The sequence below is a fragment of the Oncorhynchus gorbuscha genome, linkage group LG06, assembly GCF_021184085.1.
Source record: "Oncorhynchus gorbuscha isolate QuinsamMale2020 ecotype Even-year linkage group LG06, OgorEven_v1.0, whole genome shotgun sequence".
Taxonomy (NCBI): Eukaryota; Metazoa; Chordata; class Actinopteri; order Salmoniformes; family Salmonidae; genus Oncorhynchus; species Oncorhynchus gorbuscha.
Genome location: NC_060178.1, coordinates 12,920,793 through 12,946,468, shown reverse-complemented (window position 1 = coordinate 12,946,468; position 25,676 = coordinate 12,920,793). Strand labels below are relative to the sequence as shown.

The 25,676-nt window shown below is 42.4% G+C and overlaps 2 protein-coding genes across 3 annotated transcripts in view; both read left to right on the top strand.

Moving 5' to 3' along the window:
- The window catches only part of LOC124037555 (phosphatidylinositol 4-phosphate 3-kinase C2 domain-containing subunit alpha-like), an 85,180-nt gene extending 70,769 nt beyond the window's left edge, over positions 1–14,411 (top strand). For both annotated transcript variants that reach the window (XM_046352368.1, XM_046352367.1), the window contains exons 22-34: positions 1,172–1,264; positions 2,069–2,198; positions 2,487–2,623; positions 3,110–3,279; positions 4,629–4,785; positions 5,661–5,770; positions 10,521–10,728; positions 10,967–11,091; positions 11,262–11,379; positions 11,673–11,754; positions 11,830–11,939; positions 12,205–12,330; positions 12,717–14,411. In XM_046352368.1, coding sequence (XP_046208324.1) covers positions 1,172–1,264; positions 2,069–2,198; positions 2,487–2,623; positions 3,110–3,279; positions 4,629–4,785; positions 5,661–5,770; positions 10,521–10,728; positions 10,967–11,091; positions 11,262–11,379; positions 11,673–11,754; positions 11,830–11,939; positions 12,205–12,330; positions 12,717–12,899 — 1,749 coding nt within the window. In that variant the 3' untranslated portion in view covers positions 12,900–14,411. The remainder of the gene's footprint in view (positions 1–1,171; positions 1,265–2,068; positions 2,199–2,486; positions 2,624–3,109; positions 3,280–4,628; positions 4,786–5,660; positions 5,771–10,520; positions 10,729–10,966; positions 11,092–11,261; positions 11,380–11,672; positions 11,755–11,829; positions 11,940–12,204; positions 12,331–12,716) is intronic.
- Positions 14,412–18,524: 4,113 nt separating this feature from the next.
- LOC124037559 (40S ribosomal protein S13-like) lies at positions 18,525–25,603 on the top strand. The gene is made up of 6 exons (XM_046352371.1): positions 18,525–18,634; positions 19,124–19,172; positions 20,515–20,593; positions 23,208–23,377; positions 24,917–25,017; positions 25,532–25,603. Exons 1-6 carry the CDS (start codon positions 18,612–18,614, stop codon positions 25,563–25,565), a joined length of 456 nt encoding a protein of 151 aa, XP_046208327.1. The 5' UTR covers positions 18,525–18,611; the 3' UTR covers positions 25,566–25,603.
- The last annotated feature ends 73 nt before the right edge of the window (positions 25,604–25,676 follow it).

Sequence of the window (25,676 nt, the reverse complement as noted above, 5' to 3'; positions counted from 1 at the left end):
ACGCTAATTATCCTAACCTGCTGTGTAAGTTCTCCTAACCTGCTACAAAAAGTGAAATCTGACGTTCATTTGAAAAAAAGCTGGATCCATTCTAGCCATGACTGGGCCGGTCCTTGTGTTCATAGACGACCATGTTTTGTTATTTGTTAGGCCTAATTAAAAGGTTCATGCCTAGGCTAAATGAAATTAGATTCTAAATTACATAGATTCAACTAGAGGCCTAGATTGTATTTGTAAACAGCTGTGTTTTGTTATTTAGTAATGAAAATGGTCATACAAATAGCCTGTAAGACAGGTTGTTCTCAAATGATTTTAGACACTTATATTTTGATGTTGTTTTATTACTGGTGACTTGTTATTCTAGGCTAAATTATGTTTTCTTTTTTAAATTATATTTATTTCTGATTTATATGTTTTGACATGGAGCGTCTCTAGACCATGTTAGTACTATCCAAGACAAGGCAATGTTTTGCTTAGGATAATTTATCTTCTGTTAAGACTAATTACAATCATGTAAATATGACTGAGCCCTGTGGGTAGCCGTCCTAATGTGTTTCGCACCCAATGCATATGGATGTTCGGTGAACCCTGACACATAATGTAGTCGTCCTAGTGACTGGTGATGTCACCATAACCTCTACCATCCAAACGCTGACTGGCACTTCATCTACAGGTTACTTCAGTTACCCCCACCACCTCTTTTGTAAGAGGCCGTTGACTAGAATACTGTGTGTGTGTGTGTGTGTGTGTGTGTGTGTGTGTGTGTGTGTGTGTGTGTGTGTGTGTGTGTGTGTGTGTGTGTGTGTGTGTGTGTGTGTGTGTGTGTGTGTGTGTGTGTGTGTGTGTGTGTGTGTGTGTGTGTGTGTGTGTGTGTGCTGTCCCCGATTGCTCCTCTTTTCCTGTCTGAGTGTTTTGCTCCATTCTCACGGCCACGTTTCTCACCGCTGGGCAAGTGTGTTTGTATTTGTTGTTGGAGTATGTGTTTTGCTCAGCGGTGTATCTGACCACAATCTCATACCAGACAAGCCAAGGCGATGCCCCCTCGTTGAATAAAATCCGCCCTTTGTCTCCCTAAAGCAGGCTAGTGCTCCCAGGGACAAAGGAATGCTTGTATAACTAACCACAGGGGCTCTCTCTTTGTGTGTGTGTTTGCGCACGTGTGTATGTACAGTCGTGCTCCTTTTTCAACTCCAACGCGGTGCCCTTGAAGCTGGCCCTGGTGAACTCCGACCCTCTGGGAGAGGAGATCAATGTCATGTTCAAGGTGGGTGGCTGGGACACGCTGATCCTAGATCAGCATTCCTACTTTAAACACACCTGGGATATATTTAGAGTGCTGATCTAGGACCAGTTTTGCCTTGTAAATAGCTGAAACTATATTAACACTCCTATTCTGGCCACATTTTGTGAATGGGGGTCCACACATAGAAATAGCTATCAGATTAGACGACTAGATTCTGTTTCTATGGCACCAGAGTCTGAAAAGATGCAAAGTTCCATAGACAAGCAATTTATCACATGTAATACTAAGTAATCCATGAAATACCTTGACATGTTCTAGAACACATTCTCTGCATGACTTCACCATTCCTTCTGGAGTATTTGAAGCTTTAAGGAATGCAGGAATACATTCTAAAGAGTTCCCTTTGTGTTTTGATGCTATAACAGCTTAATATCAACGCTCAGTTGGTAGAGCATGGCGCTTGTAACGCCAGGGTAGTGGGTTCGATCCCCGGGACCACCCATACGTAGAATGTATGCACACATGACTGTAAGTCGCTTTGGATAAAAGCGTCTGCTAAATGGCATATATTATTATATTAACGCTGCATTGTCCATTATTTTCCCCATAGGGAAGAGATCAGTTACTGCACTCGTTTGCATTGTCTTTCATAGTTGAAACGGCACCACCTGGTGGCATAATATAACACCAGACCCTGACGATAGAATGTGTACGAGAGTCTTTGTTTGACCAGACTTGCAGACACATAGATGGAATGAAACTCCTTAATGAGAATATTATAATACGTCTCTGTGGATGGTAACTAATGTGTGTGTGGTCTACTAGGTGGGAGAGGACCTGAGGCAGGACATGCTGGCTCTGCAGATGATCCGGGTCATGGACCGCATCTGGCTTCAGGAGGGACTGGACCTGCGCATCGTCAACTTCAAATGCATTTCCACCGGGAAAGACAACGGTACTACACACACAGACTAGAACTCACACTCAAATCACCAGCTAAATCATTCTGATTTGAATGAAACTTACTGAAACCTGTTTGTCCTCATCACAACGTCTGTGGCGCTGATTCTTCCATTCTGGCCATTATAAAACTCAAAGTGGATGTCACTGCCAATGGGTGATTGTTAGATGATTGCTGATGAACTTGGTTCTCTGCGTCATATTACATCCGGTTTACTAATTTATAAATGTGTACTCATGCCATGCCTGCAGTTTTGACGTGGTTCTGTATGTGTGTTGCCAGGAATGGTGGAGCTGGTGCCGTCCTCCGACACCCTGAGAAAGATCCAGGCCGAGTACGGAGTGACGGGCTCCTTTAAGGACAAGCCCCTGGCGGAGTGGCTCCGCAAGTACAACCCCGCTGAGGACGAGTACGACAAGGTAACTGTCTGACCCAGAAACTTTACCCTCTGACCTTTTAACCCTAACACAGACTCCTACAGAGGGTGGTGTTGGGTAGATGAACAACTGATGATGACTTCTACGCTTTATTTCTTGTCTGTATTCAATATGCATATATTACTCACTGATTTGTCCTTGATATCAATGCATGATTCAGCTGAAAGTCCCAATTTACGTATGCAGATCTCTATTGAGCATTAGCTCAGTGTTCCGAGTTCCTTTTGGATTGAGGACAAGATACTGTAGGGCTTTTCACACTGAGCTGAATGGCTCCAAGTCCAGCTGTTCTGAGCTGCCCTGGTTACACGTCCACCATAGTTGCTGGAACAGTGCTGAAGAGGGCAATGTGAACCAAAAGAAATCCAATCCAGCATAGTTTGGTTTGGCTCGGCATGATAGTGTGAAAATGTTGTGTATCTGACGACGACTCTCTGACCCTCTCTGTGTGTGTGTGTGTGTGTCCAGGCTTCGGAGAACTTCATCTACTCTTGTGCGGGCTGCTGCGTGGCCACCTACGTGCTGGGTATCTGCGACCGCCACAACGACAACATCATGCTGCGTTCCACCGGTCACATGTTCCACATCGACTTTGGCAAGTTTCTGGGCCACGCCCAGATGTTCGGCAGCTTCAAAAGGTAAGAATGTTACCTGTGGTGGTCTAAGATGCTTCTTCAGAACACATGTAACAGTGTTAACATGGGTACGCTGCTTCCTCCAGAACACACGTTGTAACAGTGTTAGCATGGGTATGCTGCTTCCTCCAGAACACACGTTTAACAGTGTTAGCATGGGCAACCTGCTTCCTCCAGAACACACGTTGTAACAGTGTTAGCATGGGTAACCTGCTTCCTCCAGAACACACGTTGTAACAATGGGTAACCTGCTTCCTCCAGAACACACGTTGTAACAGTGTTAGCATGGGTAACCTGCTTCTTCCAGAACACACGTTGTAACAGTGTTAGCATGGGTAACCTGCTTCCTCCAGAACCCACGTTGTAACAGTGTTAGCATGGGTAACCTGCTTCCTCCAGAACACACTTTGTAACAGTGTTAGCATGGGTAACCTGCTTCCTGCAGAACACACGTTGTAACAGTGTTAGCATGGGTAACCTGCTTCCTCCAGAACACACGTTGTAACAGTGTTAGCATGGGTAACCTGCTTCCTGCAGAACACACGTTGTAACAGTGTTAGCATGGGTAACCTGCTTCCTCCAGAACACACGTTGTAACAGTGTTAGCATGGGTAACCTGCTTCCTCCAGAACACACGTTGTAACAGTGTTAGCATGGGTAACCTGCTTCCTCCAGAACACAGGTTGTAACAGTGTTAGCATGGGTAACCTGCTTCCTCCAGAACCCACGTTGTAACAGTGTTAACATGGGTACGCTGCTTCCTCCAGATCACCATGCAACAGTGCTAACAAATCTGACCCACTAGCACACTCCCTCCCCCCTAACTTTTACTGTTTCTTCCCACTCCTTAGTAAAAGTCAAGTGTGTGCTTAGTTAAAATACTAGAAGTAAAGGTTTATTGACAACAAGGACGTGTGCTCCCCCGAGAACCATTTGCACTCCAGATGGGGCCTGAGTGTTCTTTCTCTGACTTAGACCTGGGAAGCCAGAAAGTAGGTTGTTCTCAGCTGTCCATACAAAATGACATGTAGGCCCAGACTCTGCAGTGGGTGGAAACAGTGTCCGCCCCACCGCTGTTGTTTTAGTTCAGTTGACAAAGTGGAGGTGAGGAGTGTCGTGGTAGAAACATGTGCAGTCGATATTCTGCTGTTCTATCGCACGTCAACGTCTGAGGGAAGAGAACTTAGTTTGTGGTTTGTAGTAACTTTGTTGTAATATTGCAAACAGACGTGTCAGTTTCACCATTTAAGGATCCCAGCTTTAAACCAGACTGAACGCTATGCTCACCATTTAACCAGGTTACATGTGTCCCATGTTTTATTGAGTCTTTCTCTCCCTCCCCTTTCTCCCAGGGACCGTGCTCCATTTGTGCTTACCTCTGACATGGCCTACGTGATCAACGGGGGAGAGAGGCCCACCAGTCGATTCCAGCTGTTTGTGGACCTGTGCTCCCAGGCCTACAACCTCATCCGCAAACACTCAGGCCTCATCCTCAACCTGCTCTCCCTGGTAATAACTAAAACTCTGCTGTCAAGTTCCAGTTCTATCCTGGTCCCAGATCAGCATGTACTGTATAGCCTACTCCTATGGTTGTTGTCATGCCAAACATTTAACGTGACAACGACCAAAGGAGTCGGAAATGGAACAAAACCAGATCTGGGACCAGACTAGTTAAGACCAAGTTCAAGTCGTATAACTACATTGGCCTTTTATAGGAATTTACCTGGCATTTCTTGAGTTTGCATGACAAATAATTCACACCAATGGAGGCCAAGGTGCACAGGACAGCTGAAAGATAGATCAGTCGCAGGACCACTGACGGATGGATGGGTCACAGAGGCGGCAGCGTAGCCTAGTGGTTAGAGCGTTGGACTAGTAACTGGAAGGTTGCGAGTTCAAACCCCCGAGCTGACAAGGTACAAGTCTGTCGTTCTGCCCCTGAACAGGCAGTTAACCCACTGTTCCCAGGCCGTCATTGAAAATAAGAATATGTTCTTAACTGACTTGCCTGGTTAAATAAAGGTAAAAAAAAAAAAAAAAAAAGAGACTGCTTCATGAAATAAGTGTTTTTAAAAGTGTGATGCCAGCCTAGTAAATAACTGGTAATGATTACTCTCCTGTTGCCTGGGTAATTATTTTTGTTTGACCTTGGTGATGGCCCAAGGAATTTCTTGAGTTTTATCTTAGGGATTCAAATGTTCTACTCTAGCCTCGAATCAAACCTTGCTGGCTACAGTATTACCTTCCTCAAATCATTGGTTCTTATAGTCTTTTGTTACTAAATCATTTCGTTGTACATTATAATGTATTGCATTTGCAATTATAAAACCGTTTTTTACTGTCTCAAACCAAAACAAATTCACGTGTGTGTGTGTGATTGACAGATGACGTTGTCAGGCCTACCAGAGCTGACGGGAAATCAGGACCTGAAGTATGTATACGACGCTCTGCAGCCCCAGACCACCGACGCAGAGGCCACCATCTTCTTCACCAGGTACATAGAGACACATATTACCATATATTAACGATCAACTGCCCCTTATGAACCAACTTATCTGGTTTAAACAGCCTATGTGGCATCGATATAGTCAAAAACAGGGGTTGGAACCGGTACAAGGAACCAAACCGGAAAATAACGTAATATTTTGAGGAACAGAATCAAAACCGGGAATGACTGTGATCTACACTGTTTCCCAACAGAAGCATTATTTTAAAAGGATGGGAAACGGTCATTCATGTTATTTTACGTTCTGGGCACAAAAATGCAACAAAGCACCTATGCAAAGAGCTCAAACTAATCCAGTGTCTGCCTGCCAGTTGAAAATCTTTGCCTCTGTGAGCTTCCTGCCCCGCCCCCTCTACTAGAATAATACTGACGTTACAAGTGTGACTCTGTGGAGAGATATTTTTAATCAGAGAATGGATTAACTTTTTCAAAGCTAGGATACTAAAGTTCACATTTCACATTGGATTTATTAACTTCAAAAAGGTAAGACGTGTTTTCATTTTATTATTCTGGTGCCGCTCTACAGAAAAGCTAGCTAGCTAGTTTTGGTCCAACAAAGACATTCAACGTTCCTCCATAGAAACCGGTCCTCCGTAGGTATAATTCTGTGGGCCTTATTCAGATAATGCATGTCATAACAAGAAGATTCCCAGCGCTTCAGGCCAAAGCCATTCTCCTCCACCCTCTTTCGCCTTCTCCCCACCTGTAAAATTTCAGTTGCATCTTGCGTCCTACACTTGTCTGTCCAATGCATGTAAATAACGTGCCCACGCCATAGCAAGCTGCTCTATCCACAAAGTTTGGTTAAGTAACTTAGTGTCAAGCCCCCCCCCCCCCCCCCCCAAAAAAAAAAAAAAGGTACAGAAGGGAAGGATATAAACTTACTTTTGAACCGGTTCAGAACTTTATTTTGCTGTACTGAAGAGTGGAACAGAATGAAAAAAAGAATGGTTCTGTTCAGAACTAAATGATTGGAAAATACTTTGGGTTCCAACCCCTGGTCAGAAACATTCATTCTAGTGTTAATAGGATTGTTTTAGTCTTAGTCTCTCGCACAAAACACTTTTGTGTGACTGTGTCACAATTTACTGAGGTATTGGGTATGGGTTACGATCATGCCCAGTAACAGCTGCATGTGCTCTATCCAATCATATAGCAGACAGAACCTCCTGAGAGTGAGACAGACCTGCCCATTACACAGCCCCTCTGACTTGTTTACCTAAGACAACAAACACATCGCCAATGTCATGTTGAAATAACCCTTGGCCCTAAACCCTTCATGGGTTGGCCACTGGCTGATTGACTCTAGTGTCAATCACTTGAGAATTGAAACAATCAGAACACACCTAACAGCAACTTGTCAATATTCCAAAACCCATTTGCGAACATGTTGTTTTCCCCCCCAACCTGATATGGAACACTGCCAGACAGACGCATACTCTGTTATTAATAGATAGTGAGAAAGTTGTAAAAAACAAAATGGCACTGAAGCACACGTCGCCACTCGCCAGGGACTTGATAAGTTGATTGTGGTCTGGCTTGCTCAATGTGCTTGCTAGTTACTATTTGCTAGCTTCATGAACAGACACGGAGTTGGAACTTAGCTTGCCAGCTAGTGATTTTGGGCACTGATAAATATCATGTAGCTTGTGCTTTATTTACGATACTTGGACCGCTGATGAGGAAGTTGTAGACATGTTATTGTTCTCAGCAATCAGTCTTGAGCGTGCAGCCAGACTTTCCCGACTCGATTGACTATATGCAGTGCACAGTCTAGTTTTTCCTGCAAATGTTTTCACTTGAGAAATACTGCACCAAAAACATTAGCTAGATGTAAAATTGTGCGACTAAGACCTCTTCAAAAATGTCTAAATTAATTCCATTTAAAACATTTTTTTTTATCGTAGCTTAATTCTAAGTGACTATTTTCAGAACGTTGCTACGGTGACTTAGGGTTGCTTATTCCATCCTGATTCCGGGAATCGTCCAACCAGGATCTCGGGACAACCAGCGAATTTATTGAAAGGTCCGGGAATTTTGCAACAGTACTCAGGAGATGGACAAACAACAGTACCTCCCAGGGTACGAAGTGCAAACATAACACAACCTCAAGACAACTCGTTTGGCTTGAGTCATGGCCGCTAGCATTTCTTAATGAGTAGTCTTCAAAAGAAGGCCAAATAGGAAGCGCAATCTACCTTCAACATAATATATTATATTAGAGGCCATCATCTTCACCAGGTGCTGTCTGTCAAGTGTTTGTTTTCCCACAAACTCTCTGGTGATTATCTTGAAACAAGTTGCACTGCTCTACTTTGAGCCTCTGTCACAGCCATTGTTCTGCCTTGCAGTGCAAAATGCACCTTAAACTCTTACTCTGTTTAGGAGCTTGAATTCGTTTCACTTGAAAAAAGCAATCAGTAGTCTCAAATGAAATATAACTTGGCTGAAATGGAATAGTGGGAAACTGTGGACTTTCCCCACAATGCCCAGCTGGTGGCAGCATAACAATGATGTATATAAACCCTGGACTGCAACCAATCCTCTGTGTCATTAACACAATGGAAGGGTCAAATTCTTTATCTAAGTGTTGAAAGTGTGTGGGCGATGGATAGAAACATTATGGTGCGTTTTGACACCATGTGGTGGAGAGTAATGCGGGCCTTGGAGAAGGGTTGTGAGAGAGAAATCACTATTTACCTGATTTTGTTTAATATTAATAGTTAACAATTTAACATGCTCAACAAATTGTAAAGTCGTATCTTTAGTGCCAATGCTGTGCTTCTGAGAGAGGATGGTTCTTCTCTTCCACGTTCACTCCCCACAGCTGGTATTGTAGTCAAGGACATGAGATAGAGATAAGCTTGAGGAACAGATAGACCTGTATAGTTTCAGTGTCTCTGCTTCTGAGTAACCTGATCACACGGCAAATGACAAAGAGCCTCTGAGAAGTGACCACAGTTCTTCAGCCCATCCTTTTCATTTACTATCTTCCCAAGGGCACAGCTGTGGGGAGATGGAAGAGAACGAAGGCTAGCTTGGAGAAGGGAGTAAACGGAACTGCCCTTATCACTTGTTTGTTCACTATGACCCGATACACCTGGTCACAAGAAGACAACAAGGAAGCTTATGATGCCTTGATTTGCTGGGGAGGGGTGGAACAACTAAGACTAAGCAGTTCTTGAGTTACTATATAAACCGCTTGCGTCTCTGTATTATTCAAGCACTCAATCCACCTTGTGTGTGTTTTATTGACCTGCTCCCTCATTAATAAGTGAGTAAAGATTTGGTTTAAGTGTAAACTTGTGTGATGCGTTTCTCTCCTCATTTGATAATACAGAAATAACCACCACAGGGTCTGGGCAGGTGTGACGTATTTCATGTTTGTGTGATGTCTTTGTATGTTCTGTTTTGTTAAATGGTTTTATAAAATAATAATGTAATGATATCTGGATTGCTGATACTATGTATTGGCTAATGAGAGGCTTTGAAGCCAGTAAAGCGGTCCCCCGTAGGAATGAATTGAATTCCATAGTATTTCATTTAAATGTTTCAAGGACAAACTTTTTTGTTGTAGTGATGACAGTAACATTAGTACTTTCTAAAAATGGTTACTTTAACCCTTGGCCTTTTCATGGTTGCGCTCCCTCAGAAATCTAACATAATAATAAAACCCCCATACAAATCTGTCTGTTTAATCTAGAGAGATGTGTTTTTTTTGCATGGGCTGCGTATCAATCCACCAATATCACCCTTCCGCATCTGTGGTGAAAAATGGCAGAGCTGGAGCGGTGTTTGTCCTACCATGAGACATCTGCGGTGAAAAGTGGCAGAGCTGGAGCGGTGTTTGTCCTACCATGAGACATCTGCGGTGAAAAGTGGCAGAGCTGGAGCGGTGTTTGTCCTACCATGAGACATCTTGATATTCAGTCTCTCACAAATGTCTGTAGCGTCCGTCTGCAGCGTCCGTCAAACTCATCTTTTGAAAGCTGAGACTTACAAACACGATGGTGTTCTCCGTTTTGCTGTAGGACACTCACTAGACTCGTCTGACTTCTGTCTGATCGATTTGGGCTACACACTAATATGACCTCTCTGTGGAGAGCTGAGACTCTGACATGACGGGAAGCCCACAAGACCCACCTGAATATCCCCAGTGCCAGTTTAAAAAATGAATGGAAGTGTATATATGGAGAAAGTTTAGTACCTAAAATAAGGTTTTTCCTGATCTTTCTTATATCTCTCAGATTGTTCTGAAGTGTCTGTCCTAACTTCCTTTAGATTTTTTGGGGGACTGTTGTTCCATCTAGGGAATCTGTTATTCAATGTGTTTCTATAGCAGGAATGTGAAATTCAATGTTTCATCCAGAAAATGTTTTATATATTTTTTGATTTCTTAAGAATAAACGTGGCAAAAACACATGTAGACGAATGTATTTTTATAGCTTCCCAAATAGTTTTTTTACAATGGTGGTGGAGTACCATGATGGATTTACAGTGGCTTCAAAACAGCACCCCCTGTTGGTAATCTAGTGTGTATATATACATCACCGCAACATAACATTATGAACGCCTTAGAACTCCCAGTTACTAGCCTAAAACATTGATGTGAAATGCTGCTATTAGCCATGTTATATGTACCATTTACCTCCTGCCTCTCTTCTTCCTCTGTGTAATAGATTAATTCAACAACATACTCCCTTTTGTCTGAAGTTTAACCTTCTTTCCCTCCCTCCAGGTTGATCGAATCCAGCCTGGGCAGCGTAGCCACCAAGTTCAACTTCTTCATCCACAACCTGGCCCAGCTGCGCTTCTCTGGCCTACCGTCCAACGACGAGCCCATCCTGTCCTTCTCCCCCAAGACCTACACGCTGAAGCAGGAGGGACGCATCCGCGATGCCTCCATCTTCTCCTTCCAGAAGAGATACAACCCCGACAAGCACTATGTGAGTCTCCAACCAGAGATGTACATATATTCATGTCTACTGATGTGTTTTCATACACCATGGTCTCAATGTTCCTTCACTGACAGGGCCTAGCTTTCCTATAGGATGCCAGAAGAACACATATCTGGCATACACAGTTCTTTGTGTAAATCAAACTATATTAGAGAAGTCACAACATTAATGGAATTCTGACTAAGATGAGCTCAAATTCCTCCTCTTCCTCCTCCCCCTCCTGTAGACGTACGTGGTAAGGCTCCTGCGCGAGGGGCAGAGCGAGGCCCAGTTTCTCTTCCGCACCTTCGATGAGTTCCAGGAGCTCCACAACAAGCTCTGCATCCTCTTCCCTCTGTGGAAGCTGCCAGGGTACACACAGACACACACACACAGACAGACACACGTGTGGAGAAGGTTGAAAGTCTGCCTTATTGGACCTTAGAAAGCCAAAGTGGGAGATACACCAAAGGGAACTCCCACTTGTACCACAGATGCACCCTTCTTGTTAGTGCACTAATCTTTCCCCATCCCCTCCCTAGGTTCCCTAATAGGATGGTGCTGGGCCGTACCCACATCAAGGACGTGGCGGCCAAGAGGAAGATTGAGCTCAACGGTTATGTTCAAAACCTGTTGAGGAGTTCCACAGAGGTCACACAGGTGACTTACACAAACACACACACACCCACCCACCTTACCATCCACCCACCTAACCACCTTACCATCCACCCACCCACCTTACCATCCATCCACTCACCTAACCACCACATCCATCTATCCATCCCCACACACACACACACCCATCTTACCATCCATCCACCCACCCACCCACCCACCTTACCATCCACCCACCCACCTAACCACCACATCCATCTATCCATCCCCACACACACACACACACAATTAAAAAGCCCAACGCACTCAATTTTCACTGATAATTTTTTCTCTATCAGTGTGATCTTATCTACACATTCTTCCATCCGATCGCGAGAGACGACAAGACGGAAGGATTGGAGACGACGGCCAGAGCACCAGGTAAACCTGAGCCCACTCTCTCTATGTATGACCATTGTCGCCACTACAGTTTTGAAAGAGTGATTTGTTCTGCAGATAAGCCACCGTTGAGCCCCACCTCCGGCAGAGTGGCGGGGGAGGTGAAGCTGTCCGTGTCCTACAGGAACAGCACACTCTTTATCATGGTCATGCACATCCGGGACCTGGTGAGTACAGTGGCTCACATGGCCCAATCCTACCTAGCGCACCACTCAACTTATAGCATTTTTATAATGAATTTATACTGTTTATCCTCAGCCGTACAGATGGGGCTAAGGCAGCGTGGTGGTTCATTTACCATTAAACATATCTCAAGGAACATTTATTTGCCCCTGATGGGATGAATAGAGTTGTATTGGATTGAATTACGAATGTGAATCCTCAGTTTGGCCTTAGCTAATGCTCCACTAACTAACATCCGCCTGCTCATAGGTATCTGAGGAGGGGACAGACCCTAACCCCTATGTGAAAACCTACCTGCTCCCAGACCCCCACAAAACCTCCAAGCGCAAAACAAAGATATCCAGGAAGACCAGGAATCCCACTTTCAACGAAATGGTGAGTGAAATCGGTGTAGCATGTTGGTCATTTCTATTAGGGCCCTGTAGCAATTTGTCATAGTTAGCAACTTTGTGTCCTGACCTGCTGTGTCACTTTGTTTTTTATTTATTTTTATTTTACCTTTATTTAACTAGGCAAGTCAGTTAAAAACAAATGCTTATTTTCAATGGCGGCCTAGGAACAGTGGGTTAACTGCCTGTTCAGGGGCATAACGACAGATTTGTACCTTGTTAGCTCGGGGATTTGAACTTGCAACCTTCCGGTTACTAGTCCAACACTCTAACCACTAGGCTACCCTGCCACTGTTCTCCTGATCTGCTTGTGTGACTGATCTAACTTATACAAACTGCTGCTAACTAGTCTGACTACCTCCACCTCCTTAGCTGGTGTACAGTGGCTACAGCAAGGAGACCCTGGGGCTGCGGGAGCTACAACTGAGCGTGCTCAGTGCCGAGTCGCTGAGAGAGAACTGCTACCTAGGCGGCGTCACGCTCACACTCAAAGACTTCGACCTCAGCAAGGAGACGATCAAGTGGTACAAGCTGACTGCCGTGCCCTACTTCTAGATGACTCCACCTGAGAAAAACTCTGCTTATCAAGAAAACTCGAGATACACCTATTTAAGGGCAGCGGAACACCCCAGGGTGGTGCCTCAAATCCGCCCCCTTCCTCCTCAAGCTCAAGACCCTGTCCAGAAACCACCCTTTACCCCTTTAGGCCCTGTCCAGAAACCACCCCTTACCCCGTTAGGCCCTGTCCATTACATTTACATTTACATTTAAGTCATTTAGCCGACGCTCTTATCCAGAGCGACGTCCAGAAACCACCCCAAGCCCCTTTAGGCCCTGTCCAGAAACCACCCCTAGCCCCTTTAGGACATGTCCAGAAACCACCCCTAGCCCCTTTAGGACCTGTCCAGAAACCACCCCTAGCCCCTTTAGGACCTGTCCAGAAACCACCCCTTACCCCTTTTGTTAGATCTCAAAGCATGATAAGCAATATGGTTGTAGCACCGACCTTTCAGCTCTACACAAGTGCCTAGATAGATGGGGGCTATTCTCTCTCTCTCCCTCACTAATCAAGGTTTTTTCTCATTGTTTGCTACAATCTCCACTTATTTAGTTTGTCCTAAACTATAACACGAGAGCTGTAGTGTTTTGTTAATTTTGACATTCGAGGACCAAAATATCTTACCTTCAGAAGAGTATATATAGATTGACACTTTTTTTTTTTTTTTATAGAGGCTCATTTTTACAACACAAAAATAATTATACGTAAACAAATAGGAAGCGTCTGGTTTCCTGCTAAACTAGCTGAGAACGTCTGGGAATGTGCCCATCACAAACCAGACTCCAGGAAAGAGTGTTCTTGTGTTTCCCAATCACATGCCAAAAGAACTGATGATGGCAAACCACTCTCCCAAAGGGGAACCGATCATGGTGCCTTGTTTGTGTTCACAATCTCTTATACACTCCACTTTAGCCTTATTGCAATGCAATGTCTTTTATTTTAAAAAGTGATATTCCAATTGAAAAACACAAATCTATTCTGTCAAATAATGTCAACAGTTCTCAGTGTGAGCAGGGTTGTGGACAAGCATCAGAAGGTGTTGGAACGGTCACCTCCCACTTGTATGCACAAAAAAAAAACTTGACTTTCCACGGCACACTTTTGGGGAAGAAAAGTTGCCTCAACGCTGATCGAATGCCAGTTTTTATTTCACCTCTTATTGGTTTTAAGGGTAGAATTTAGAGTGGGGTAAGCTGATCGTAAACTTGTGCTCAAGAGGTAACTGGACAACAAAAAGGGAAAGCCATCCAGGTCAGGAGATACACTGCTTCCTCTGAGCTGCTTACAAACCTAAAGATGAAATAATTAATTCATCCAGGAGGGGTTTAAGAGAATGTCAACAAAGACAATTATGATGAGCGACTTGATCTCCTATTTTAATGACTGTATGAGTTTCTATTAACATGGCCAGTTATTTATTCTTAATTGGTTACCTTAACCCGAATGAATCGGTGTGTACTGTAATCCCTCTTTCCTAAAGCAAATTAAATGTTTTTTTGAACAAAGATTGTGACATTGTTTTTTAATGATTTATTTTGGATTATTTATTTTGGATAAGGGCCAATATAATCTGTGATATTGACTCTCATTGAGAGAAAGGTCTATGTCCATAGCCCATCAACCGGATGTCCCGTTTTTCAGGGGAAATTTAAAAAGCCTGCGACTTCTACTTTTAGATGTTAGCAAGGCGACACTCCATTTTAACTCCTCCACATTCAGTTTTTCACAATTCCTGAAATTTAATCCAAGTAAAAATGATCTGTTTTAGGTCAGTTAGGATCACCACTTTATTTTAAGAATGTGAAATGTCAGAATAGAGTGATTTATTTCAGCTTTTATTTCTTTCATCACATTCCCAGTGGGTCAGAAGTTTACATACACTCAATTAGTATTTGGTAGTATTGACTTTTAAATTGTTCAACTTGGGTCAAACATTTTGGGTAGCCTTCCACAAACTTCCCACAAAAAATGGGTGAATTTTGGCCCATTCCTCCTGACAGAGCTGGTGTAACGGAGTCAGGTTTGTAGGCCTCCTTGCTCACACACGCTTTTTCAGTTCTGCCTACAGCAAGGTCAGGGCTTTGATGTCCACTCTAATACCAATAGCTCGAATCACTGGGCAGCTCGCGGCTGGGTTTCCCTTTTTAGTCTGTAATAGTTTGCAAGCCCTGCCACATCTGACGAGTGTCAGAGCCAGTGTAGTAGGATTCAGTCTTAGTCCTTTATTGATGTTTGATGGTTCATCTGAGTATAAGCGTCTGGATTAGTGTCCCGCTCCTTGAAAGCGGCAGCTCTAGCCTTTTAGCTTGGTGTGGATGTTGCCTGTAATCCATGGCTTCTGGTTGGGGTATTACGTCATCGATGCACTTATTGATGAAGCCGATGACTGAGGTGGTATCATGCCCTTGGATGAATCCCGGAACATATTCCAGTCTGTGCTAGCAAAACAGTCCTTAAGCGTGGCATCTGCATCATCTGGCCACTTCCGTATTGAGTGAGTCACTGGTACTTCCTGCTTTAGTTTTTGCTTCTAAGCAGGAATCAGGAGAATACAATTATGGCCAAATTTGCTAAATGGAGGGCGAGGGAGAGCTTTGTACGTGTCTCTGTGTGCCGAGTAAAGGTGGTCAAGAGTTTTGTGACATGCTGGTAGAAATGAGGTCAAACTGATTTAAGTTTGCCTGCATTAAAGTCCCTGGCCACTAGGAGCATCGCTACTTGATTTTATTTTATTAGGATCGCTTTTTAGTCCTCATTTGGACTAATCTTCCAGAGTCCTTAAACATTAAAAAACAATTTATAAGACGATCACATTTTGACATAACACACTGTTACAAACAGACATAATACACGGGCATATTGACCAGATAAATACTCTTAACAGTCTAAAAATATGAAGAATCAATCTATATATATGTTCCATAGTCCAGCCCAACTTTCTGATGTATTTGTTTGAATTTATATATTGAAAAGTTTCTGGTTTGCTCCGATAAATTATTACATTTCTTTATTGCTGTAAATCTAAATGTTATTTTGCCTATTTCTCTTTTCTGTCTGGATAATATATAGATGTGCACAAACTAATCCTAGTATTTACTGAATGTCTGTCTCTTACTAACTGAATACCGTTGTGACGAAAGTTTGGCTGTTTTAAATGGTGTATATTATGAAATAAAATAAGCGTTTTTTACAACTTTTTTTCAATTACCTTGATCGATGAGCATTTTCTTGTTTGCTTATACCACTCCTTGAGTGCCATCTTAGTGCCACCGTCGGTTTGTGGTGGTAAATAGATGGCTATGAAAAATATAGTGTGATCTACAGCTTATCTTCAGGTACTCTACCTCAGGCGTGCAATACACCAAGACTAATTTAATATTAGACATCGCACACCACCTGTTATTTGCAAGTAGACACACACCCCCACCCCTCGTCTTACCGGACGTAGCTGTTCTGTCCTGATGATGTATATTATCCGTGTTGTCGTTCAGCCACAACTCTGTGACACATAAGATATTACAGTTTTTATTGTCCCGTTGGTAGGATAGTCTTGAACGGAGCTCATCCAGTTTATTCTCCAGTGATTGCACGTTGGCCAATAGAACGGATGGTAGGGTTACCCACTCGATGAATTCTCATATAGGCACCCTGATCTGCGCCCCCTGTATTTTCAGCCATTTATTTAACGCCTGCAACGTTGGACTAGTATTTCAATGCACCTGATTATCTCTTGGAGATCCAAAGGGCCAGGCAACCCTTGGGTTCTCATTCGAAGCGTTAACCACAGCGCACTATAGTCCTGCCTGTCTAATTGCAGCCTTAATGTGTGTCGTTTTAACAGATTCCCACAGAGGTATTTTTTTGCATGGCACATTTACCTTAACTATGGAAACTTGGGAGGAACTCAGAAAAATGTTGGCTCGATGCTGTTCCACAAAACCTCAGTGGAAAACGGTGCTAAAACAGCTAACAGTAAGTGTACCTTTTTGTATTTGTCAAATTCTTTAAATTATATTTGAGTGTTCAAGGTTTTCAAAACTGTATTGCAATCAAGGATCAATTGTTTTTGGATACAATTTACTCCAGTCAATTGTTTAAAGATTTGATCAATTCCCCTCAGGTAATCCAAGAGGGATTCAATGACTCCAATCAATCAATGTAATGCATTTAACACATCGGACCATTTTCTTTCCTCTGCCCCCATTATTAGCCAGACAATTCTAATTTTGCAGTAAAAACCTCAAATTAGACAGGCCCACTGGCCTTTAACATTTTATTAAACATAACAAAAATATAAATGCAATATGCAACCATTTAAGATTTATAAGGAAAGTCAACTGAAATCAATTCCTTAGGTCCAAAGCTATGGATTTCACATGACTGGGAATAAAGATATGCATCTGTTAGTCACAGATACCTTTTTTTTAAAGTAGTGGCGTGGATAAGAAATCCAGTATCTGCTGTGACCACCATTTTCCTCATGCAGCGTGATATATCTCCTTCACATAGAGTTGACCCTGATGTTGATTGTGGCCTGTGGAATGTTGTCCCACTCCTTCAATGGCTGTGCAAAGTTGCTGGATATTGGAGGGAACTGAAACACGCTGTTGTACCCTTCATTCCAGAGCATCCCAAACATGCTCAATGGGTGGCAACATGTCTGGTGAGTATGCAGGCCATGGAAAAACTGGGACATTTTCAGCTTCCAGGAATTGTGCACAGAAATCTGATGAGCATCCCTGAGCTGGTTTCTGACAGTTTGTGCGAACCCACAGTTTGATCAGCTGTCCGGTGGCTGGTCTCAGACAATCCCGGATGTGAAGAAGCTGGATGTGGAATTCCTGGACTGGCGTGGTTAGACGTGATCTGCGGTTGTGAGGCCGGTTGGACGTACTGACAAATTCTCTAAAACGACGTTGGAGGCGGCTTATGGTAGTGAAATTAACAAATTCTCTGGCAACCGTTCTGCTGGACATTCCTGCAGTCAGCATGTCAATCGCACGCTCCCTCGACATCTGTGGCATTTTGTTGTGTGACAACTGTGCATTTTAGAGTGGCCTTTTATTGTCCCCAGCACAAGGTGCACATGTGTAATACTCATGCTGTTTAATCAGCTTCTTGATATGCCACACCAGTCAGGTGGATGCAATATCTTGGGAAAGGTGAAATGCTCAATAACAGGGATATAAAACAGATTTGTGCACAACATTTGAGAGAAGTAAGCGTTTTTGGCTTATGGGAAATGTCTGGGATCTTTTATTTCAGCTCATGAAACATGTTGTTTATATTTTTGTTGAGTATAGATAGACAAGCATTCTTTCCATATTACAGCCCAAAAATAAAATTATATTATGAAAAAAAACATTAAATAGCATTAAAAGTAAAAAAATAAAAATAAAATTTAAATCACAAGAATTGACTTTCAAAAGTTAAAGTTCCTAAAAGAAAAAGAAAAAGCTAGGGGTTACAGTTGTATAAACTTATGAAATAGTTGTAAGAATACAGTGTTTTTTGTTGTCGTTATTGACAAAAAATAAATATTTGAAATCTGTCCCTAAATGCAACATATTTTTACTTGGAAATCCAATATCTGTTATGAAATTCAGGATTGTGGCCATCTACTCAAGAACATCTGACGTCATTTCCCCACACAGACACAAAGTCGTCCTTTCAGTCGGCCGGAAGTCCTCTCTTCCTCTACCGCCATTATGGGTCGCATGCATGCTCCAGGGTAAAGCTTTATTTTCTACGTACTAAAGTGTCTAAATTACATGTATTTACCATTTATACAATGAGAATATATTGTGTACACATGACATCCACATTGAAACGTCGAAATTTCCCCAGTTCCAATTAATTGATTTGAACAAGCTACCCAGCAATAAGCTAGTTGCCGCAAGCTAATGTTAGTTAGCCAACAAACTTCACTGCTTTCATAATCATGTCGGATGTGAAGTCGACAAGCTAAAGGATCCACAACTCAATTTTTATCACTGGTTTATGAGTTAGTCAGGCCTACGCCCTGGTTACATTTTTTTTGTCGTATTGTCTAAAATAGAGCCATTGGTTAGTTAGTATTTGACAGATTTAGCTATCTCGCTATTGCCACGTCAGTTGGTTCATTTATTTTGTATCCAATGAATTGCACCGCACTCAACTTTTTTGCAACTTTTTTTACAGTCACAGTTTACTTATACATTTAATATAATTATTGTTGCAGAAAGGGCTTGTCCCAGTCGGCGTTGCCGTACAGGCGAAGTGTCCCCACTGTAAGTATAACGGTTCATCAATATTGTTGGGTCAATATTGGTCTGCTGTTTACTATACCAGTGGATGTAGGCAACTAGTGTCTACTATCTACATAAGACGGGTAAGTAAATAAGGTGACTCGACACCTACCTGTTGCAGTCCAATTTAATCAGATTTAAATTTGGCGATACTTTCTGAATTCTCGCCATCTGATCTCTTTTCGAACTCTTCTCATAGATCAAGGTGGGTGTATTCATTCGTGGCAATTATTTTGAAGCAGGGCAGCAGAGCGATGCCGATAAACCTCAACTACTGTTTAAGAACAACCGCTTTTATGTCAAGTTGCAAAGTGTTTTCTGTGACAACGTTTCGCTATGGTGTGTCACAAATGAGACCAACCCAGAGTACTGCATGTAACAGTGCTACTTGGATTATGAGTCGTTACCTACTCCTCTTGATCAACGAGATGATATTTGGGAAAGACGATGGCAGTATGTTTTTTGGGGGGCAGCAGGTAGTCTAGCGGTTAAGTGTTAGGCCAGATACCGAAAGGTTGCTGGTTGGAATCTCTGACCCTACTAGGGGAAAGATCTGCCATTGTGCCCTTGAGCAAGGCACTTAACTCGAATTGCTTTTGTAAGTTACTCTGGATAAGCCCATCTGCTAAATTACTCAAATGTAATTTGTGCATGGTGCAAAAAAAGAAATGAAATGACTGCCTGGTTATCATGGGTGGCTAGCCACAGGAGTTTAAGCCACTTTCCAAAACTAGAATGAACTATCGACAAGTTAAGTTTGGTTGAAATGCTTCTGTATTTGGTGAGTATGTAGCCAATAGCAATATGTAACCGTGTGTGCGAACACCACATACCTACTGTTGTCATTTCCTGATCTGCTCGCTGGACACTGACTCTAAATGGATATGAAAAGGTTCCTCAGTCCCGGGGAGTATTCAATAGTCGCACATTGTTGCAAAATGCTTTAGAACAGTGCAACAAAAAGCGGCAAATAAAGTATAAAAAATATGCCTAGTTCTTTAAAAAAGCGCTGCATTCCAACTGTTAGCTAGGTAGCTAATGCTAAAGCAGCCTGCCCATTGTATTCCAAGATTCCTACGGCAGCTTTTCATCCCAACAATATGCATCACACTTGGGATTCCATTGGCCTGCTTTAGCATTAGCTTGGAGATGGAAAGCTGTTTATGAATAAACTAAATGTATTTTGCTACATTTGATTTGCCTCGGAGTTGACGCATAATCGGGAATAGCCTTTTTCGACTCAAGTCCTGGATTGAGGAACATTTTCATATCCGTTTTGAGTTTGGGTTGTGTGAGGTGATACTCTTATGGTCTTCTCTTCCAGTGGCTGAAGCTGGCCTCTGATGATGTCAAGGAACAGATCTTCAAGCTAGCCAAAAAGGGATTGACCCCCTCTCAGATTGGTAAGGTTAAGTGTAATAGGAATTAACACAAAAGTAGAGCTGTCATTGATTTTTTTGTATTGATATTATCAATCTGGTTTAATTCAAGGAGAACACCTCCAGCACAGAATTACATAAAATGTCTAACTGGGCTCTTGGAGACAGGTGCTTAAATTCTAATTAGATTGTACAAAATGTTCTCTAAACATTTACGTTCCAAGTCATTTAGCAGACGCTCTTATCCAGAGCAAATTATAGTAAGAACACTGGAAATCATGCATACAGAAAAGGGAAACGTATAAATATGCTAAGCATTGTGTTAATCACTCTTAAAGCTGCAGTATGTAACTTTTTGGGGGACATGACCAAATTCATATAGAAATGAGTTACAGATCTGTCATTGAAAGCAAGTCTTAAGAAGCAGTAGATTGGTTCCAAGTGCGCAATTTCTATTCGGCGTCCTTTGGTTTTGTACATTGGCTTCAAACAGCTGAAAATACAATATTTTTCTTAAACGAAAATATATTTCACAGCGATTTCGATGGTACAATGATTCTCAACACTATACTTGCTTATTTTGTCACAAACTGAAATTAGGCAAACTATTAGAATTTTAGCAACCGGGAAATGGAGGAGCGATTTCTGCATAGTGGGTCTTTAACTGGATATTAGCTAGGCTGGTTATCTGTAGAGAATTGTCATATTAACTCAGCTTTGTCGGTTCTATAGAGTTATTATCTATAGACTCAGCCCCCAGGTACTATTATTATTTTACTTATATTAGAGATGTCTACCAATACTGCACCAGAGACTCTTAATATATTCAAGAGTATCTAAAACCTTTTTATATAACGGTGCTGTTGAGTGGAACAAATGATCACATCAACTCAAAGCCCATGTTGACCATAACGTAGTTACAAATATAGAAATATATTTATATTTTAACCTGCATTTAACTAGGCACGTCAGTTAAGAACAAATTCTTATTTCCAATGACTGCCTAGCCCAACGTGCGCCGCGCTATGGGACTCATTAAAAGAAAAACGGTCTAATCCAGTTCTGGGACCACACTGGTAATACGTCAGACTTTTTTGTGATATATATCCCTGTCATGTTTTTTTATTTTTTATTTATTTTACTAGCAAATACACTGAACAAAAATATATAAACGCAACAACTTACAATTCATATTACAGTCAATTTAAATAAATTCATTAGGCCCTTTGATATGGATTTCACATAACTGGGAATATACAGATATGCATCTGTTGGTCACAGATGCCTGGATCAGAACCAGTCTCCTTCACATAGTTGATCGGGATGTTGATTCTGGCCTGAGGAATGTTGTAGCACTCCTCTTCAATGGCTGTAAAAAGCTGTTGGATATTGGCGGGAACTACAACAGGCCATCGTACATGTCGATCCAGGGCATCCCACACATGCTCAATGTGTGACATGTCAGGTGAGAATGCGGGAATGGGACATTTTCAACTTCCAGGAATTGTGTACAGATCCTTGCGACATGAGGCCGTGTATTATCATGCTGAACTGAAGTGGTGGCGGGGGATGAATGGCACGACAAGGGGCCTCAGGATCTCATCGCGGTCTCGCTGCTTTCAAATTGCCGTCGATGAAATACAATTATGTTCGTTGTCCATAGCTTATGCCTTCCCATACCATAACCCCACCACCACTATGGGGCACCCTGTTCAGTCATTGACATCTGCAAACCACTTGCCCACATGACTCCATACACGCAGTCTGCCATCTTCCTGGAACAGTTGAAACTGGGATTTGTCCATGAAGAGCACACTTCTCCCGCGTGCCAGTGGCCATTGAAGGTGAGCATTTGTCCACTGAAGTCTGTTACGACGCCAAACTGCAGTCAGTGTGGATGACGAGCACACAGATAAGCTTCCTTGAGTCCGTTCCTGGCGATTTGTAACTAAATTATTCAGTTGTGCGAAGCCACAATTTCATTAGCTGTCTGGGTGGCTGGTCTCATGATCCCACAAGTGAAGAAGCTGGATGTGAAGGTCTTTAGCTGGCATGGTTACACGTACTCCGGTTGGATGTACTGCATAATTCTCTAAAATTATGTTAGAGGCAGCTTGTGGTAGAGAATTTATTATTCAATTCTCTGGCAGCAGCTCTGCAGTCAGCTTGCCAATTGCACACTACCTCAAAACTTGAGACATCTGCATTGTGTTGTGTTAACTGCACATTTTAGTGCCATTTTATTGTCCCCAGCACAAGGTGCACCTGTAATGATCATGCTGTTTAATCAGCTTCTTGATATGCCAAACATTTTATGCGTATTTAAAAAATAAAATAATAATAATGGCATCTCATAACATGCGTGTTGCGTTTTATATTTTTGTTCAATATAAAATCTATCAATACTAAGTATTCATGTTAGTAACAGCAAAAATGTTCCTCTAGCAGACAGTCCATGAATGAGAGCGATTAATATCTATTTGTTGTTAAGCTGGATTTTGGCTAGCTCCGGTGCCTGTCCGTTTCTTCATAGGCAGACGCCCTTGTTATGCCAGACAGGCATCCAGCCTTGATATAGGTCGTTTCTCTTGACTGTCCAGTCGACTCTGACCTTTCCTTCCTCCCCCTCTGTGTCCAGGTGTCATTCTAAGGGATTCCCACGGTGTGGCCCAGGTGCGCTTTGTCACCGGCAACAAGATTTTGAGGATCCTCAAGACCAAGGGCCTGGCCCCAGACCTCCCAGAGGACCTGTATCACCTCATCAAGAAGGCTGTGGCTGTCAGGAAGCATCTGGAGAGGAACAGAAAGGTGAGCAAGCTCACATAACATTTTAAAAAAGTGTCCTTCCTTGTAGGCTAATGGCTGATCTTAATATGGCTTGATTTCACAGTAAGGTCTACACTTGTTGTATTTGATGGGTGAAATCTAGTCATGACTGATCAGTTTTTACTACAAGGGTTTGGAGGTTTGTTTTTACTTATGCTGCATTGTATTCAGATAGCTGTCCCTTCAAGCCCTCAAGTCACTCCATCGATCTGATAGAATTGAACGTTATGGGGTAGAAACTACTAGACGGCGCTCTTTCCTAAATCTATGGAAGAGTAAGGGGACATGTTTTTGGGAATGAGCTACACAAGACATGTATCCAGATGTCAAGCAGGTTTTTGAAAGAACCAGAATGCATGTGTTGCGTTCATTACACACACAAACATAGCATACATTTTGAAACGAAAAGGGTACTACTGAAGCTTGTCCAACAAGAATGCTCAATTTTCACTTTCTGTTCCAAACTATTTCCCCCATTTTGAGTCTAAAACAATAACCAGGTTACTGTAATGTATTTTATACATTATTATTTCTCTGAACCAAATATTGTGTGCTGCACTAGCTAGCTACTCTAACATCCGATAGTCGATGTGACCCCCATCTCACAATTGGCAAAGTAGGCCAACCGATGTAAACATGTAAAGTTCTTCCACACCAATCTTGACAAACCATTTCTGTATGGACCTCGCTTTGTGCACTGGGGCATTGTCATGCTTAAACAGGAAAGGGCCTTCCCCAAACTGTTGCCACAAAGTTAGAAGCACAGAATCATCTAGAATGTCATTGTGTGCTGTGGCATTAAGATTTCCCTACACTGGAAATAAGGGGCCTAGCCCGAACCATGGAAAAACAGCCCCAGACCATTATTCCTCCTTCACCAAACTTTACAGTTGGCACTATACATTTGAGCAGGTAGGCTTTTCCACTGCTCCAGTGTCCAATGGCGGCGAGCTTTACACTACTTCAGCCAACTTTTGGCATTGCGCCTGATTGTAGGCTTGTGTGTGGCTGCTCGACCATGGAAACCCATTATGCGAAGCTCCCGATGAACCGTTATTGTGCTGATGTTGATTCCAGAGGCAGTTTGGAACTTGTTAGTGAGTGTTGCAAATGAAGACACGATTTTTGTGAGCTTAGTCTACCGGGTAGCTCGAACAGGGCAAAAATGTAATGAACTAACTTGTTGGAAAGGTGGTATCCTATGATGGTGCCACGTTGAAAGTCACTGAGCTCTCCAGTAAGGCCAATTTACTGCCAATGTTTGTCTGTGGAGATTGCATGTTGTGGCTGAATCCACTAATATGAAAGGGTGTCCACATACTTTTGTGTGTGTGTGTGTTTCTAGAGATATATAGTATGTTTACAGCATATTTTGAGCCATATCATGGACTGCACACTCCCTTCTTGGCCGGGTGTTTTTGTACTGCATGTGTGGAGGAGTCATGTTCACGCTCTTCAAGAATCGATTGTCAAGATTTTTGTTTCTAGATATGCTAATATCTGTACCGGTGTTCTTTGCAGGACAAGGATGCCAAGTTCCGCCTGATCCTCACCGAGAGCAGGATCCACAGGCTGGCCCGTTACTATAAGACCAGGAGAGTAGTTGCTCCCAACTGGAAGTAGTATGTACCCAAAACCTCTGTCAGGGAAATGTTTTACCCCTGATAAATCACATTATATTACGGTATCAAGCCACTGTCTATGCCATTCATCCTGCACAATTCACAGTCCTGCTCTGTAAGAGATGAGATACATTTTGTGCCAGAGGAACTTTGGAGGTCAATTAGCAGAGTGGCTGCACTGTGTCAACTCTTCCAGTCACCTTCACAGTATTGTATAAACACTCCAACCAATGGTTTAGTTCCTGGGATTTCCAGTACTCTATTCATTTGATTCACATAAGCTTATTCAGATTGATCTGGGGTCAGATATAAATGATTAGAAAGTGAGTAATTATTTAGGATTTTAAAGTAAAGCCTTGAAATGAAAGTGTGGTTTCCTGGATTAATGTTGGGTATTAAAATGCAAAGCAGTTATGTATTTTCCTCATGGTTGTTTTGTGTTAAACTTTTGGTTTATAAAAGTAGACTTGTGTTTTCCTATTTCTAATCACTTCCATCTGTTTCTGTTCTACAGTGAGTCGTCAACAGCTTCTGCTCTGGTGGCATAATCATCACGTTTTGGAGAAATAAAGAATTTGCATTCAAATATTAATTTGTCTTTATTTGAAGAGGAAATGTTTGAGAATAGTTTGTTTGGCTTTATGAAGCCCACCATTGAA

Coding starts and splice junctions, on each gene's coding strand:
- LOC124037559 (XM_046352371.1), top strand. CDS start 18,612: ATGGGTCGCATGCATGCTCCAGG. Junction 20,594..23,207: donor ATTGACCCCCTCTCAGATTG/GTAAGGTTAAGT, acceptor CTCTGTGTCCAG/GTGTCATTCTAAGGGATTCC. Junction 23,378..24,916: donor ATCTGGAGAGGAACAGAAAG/GTGAGCAAGCTC, acceptor TGTTCTTTGCAG/GACAAGGATGCCAAGTTCCG.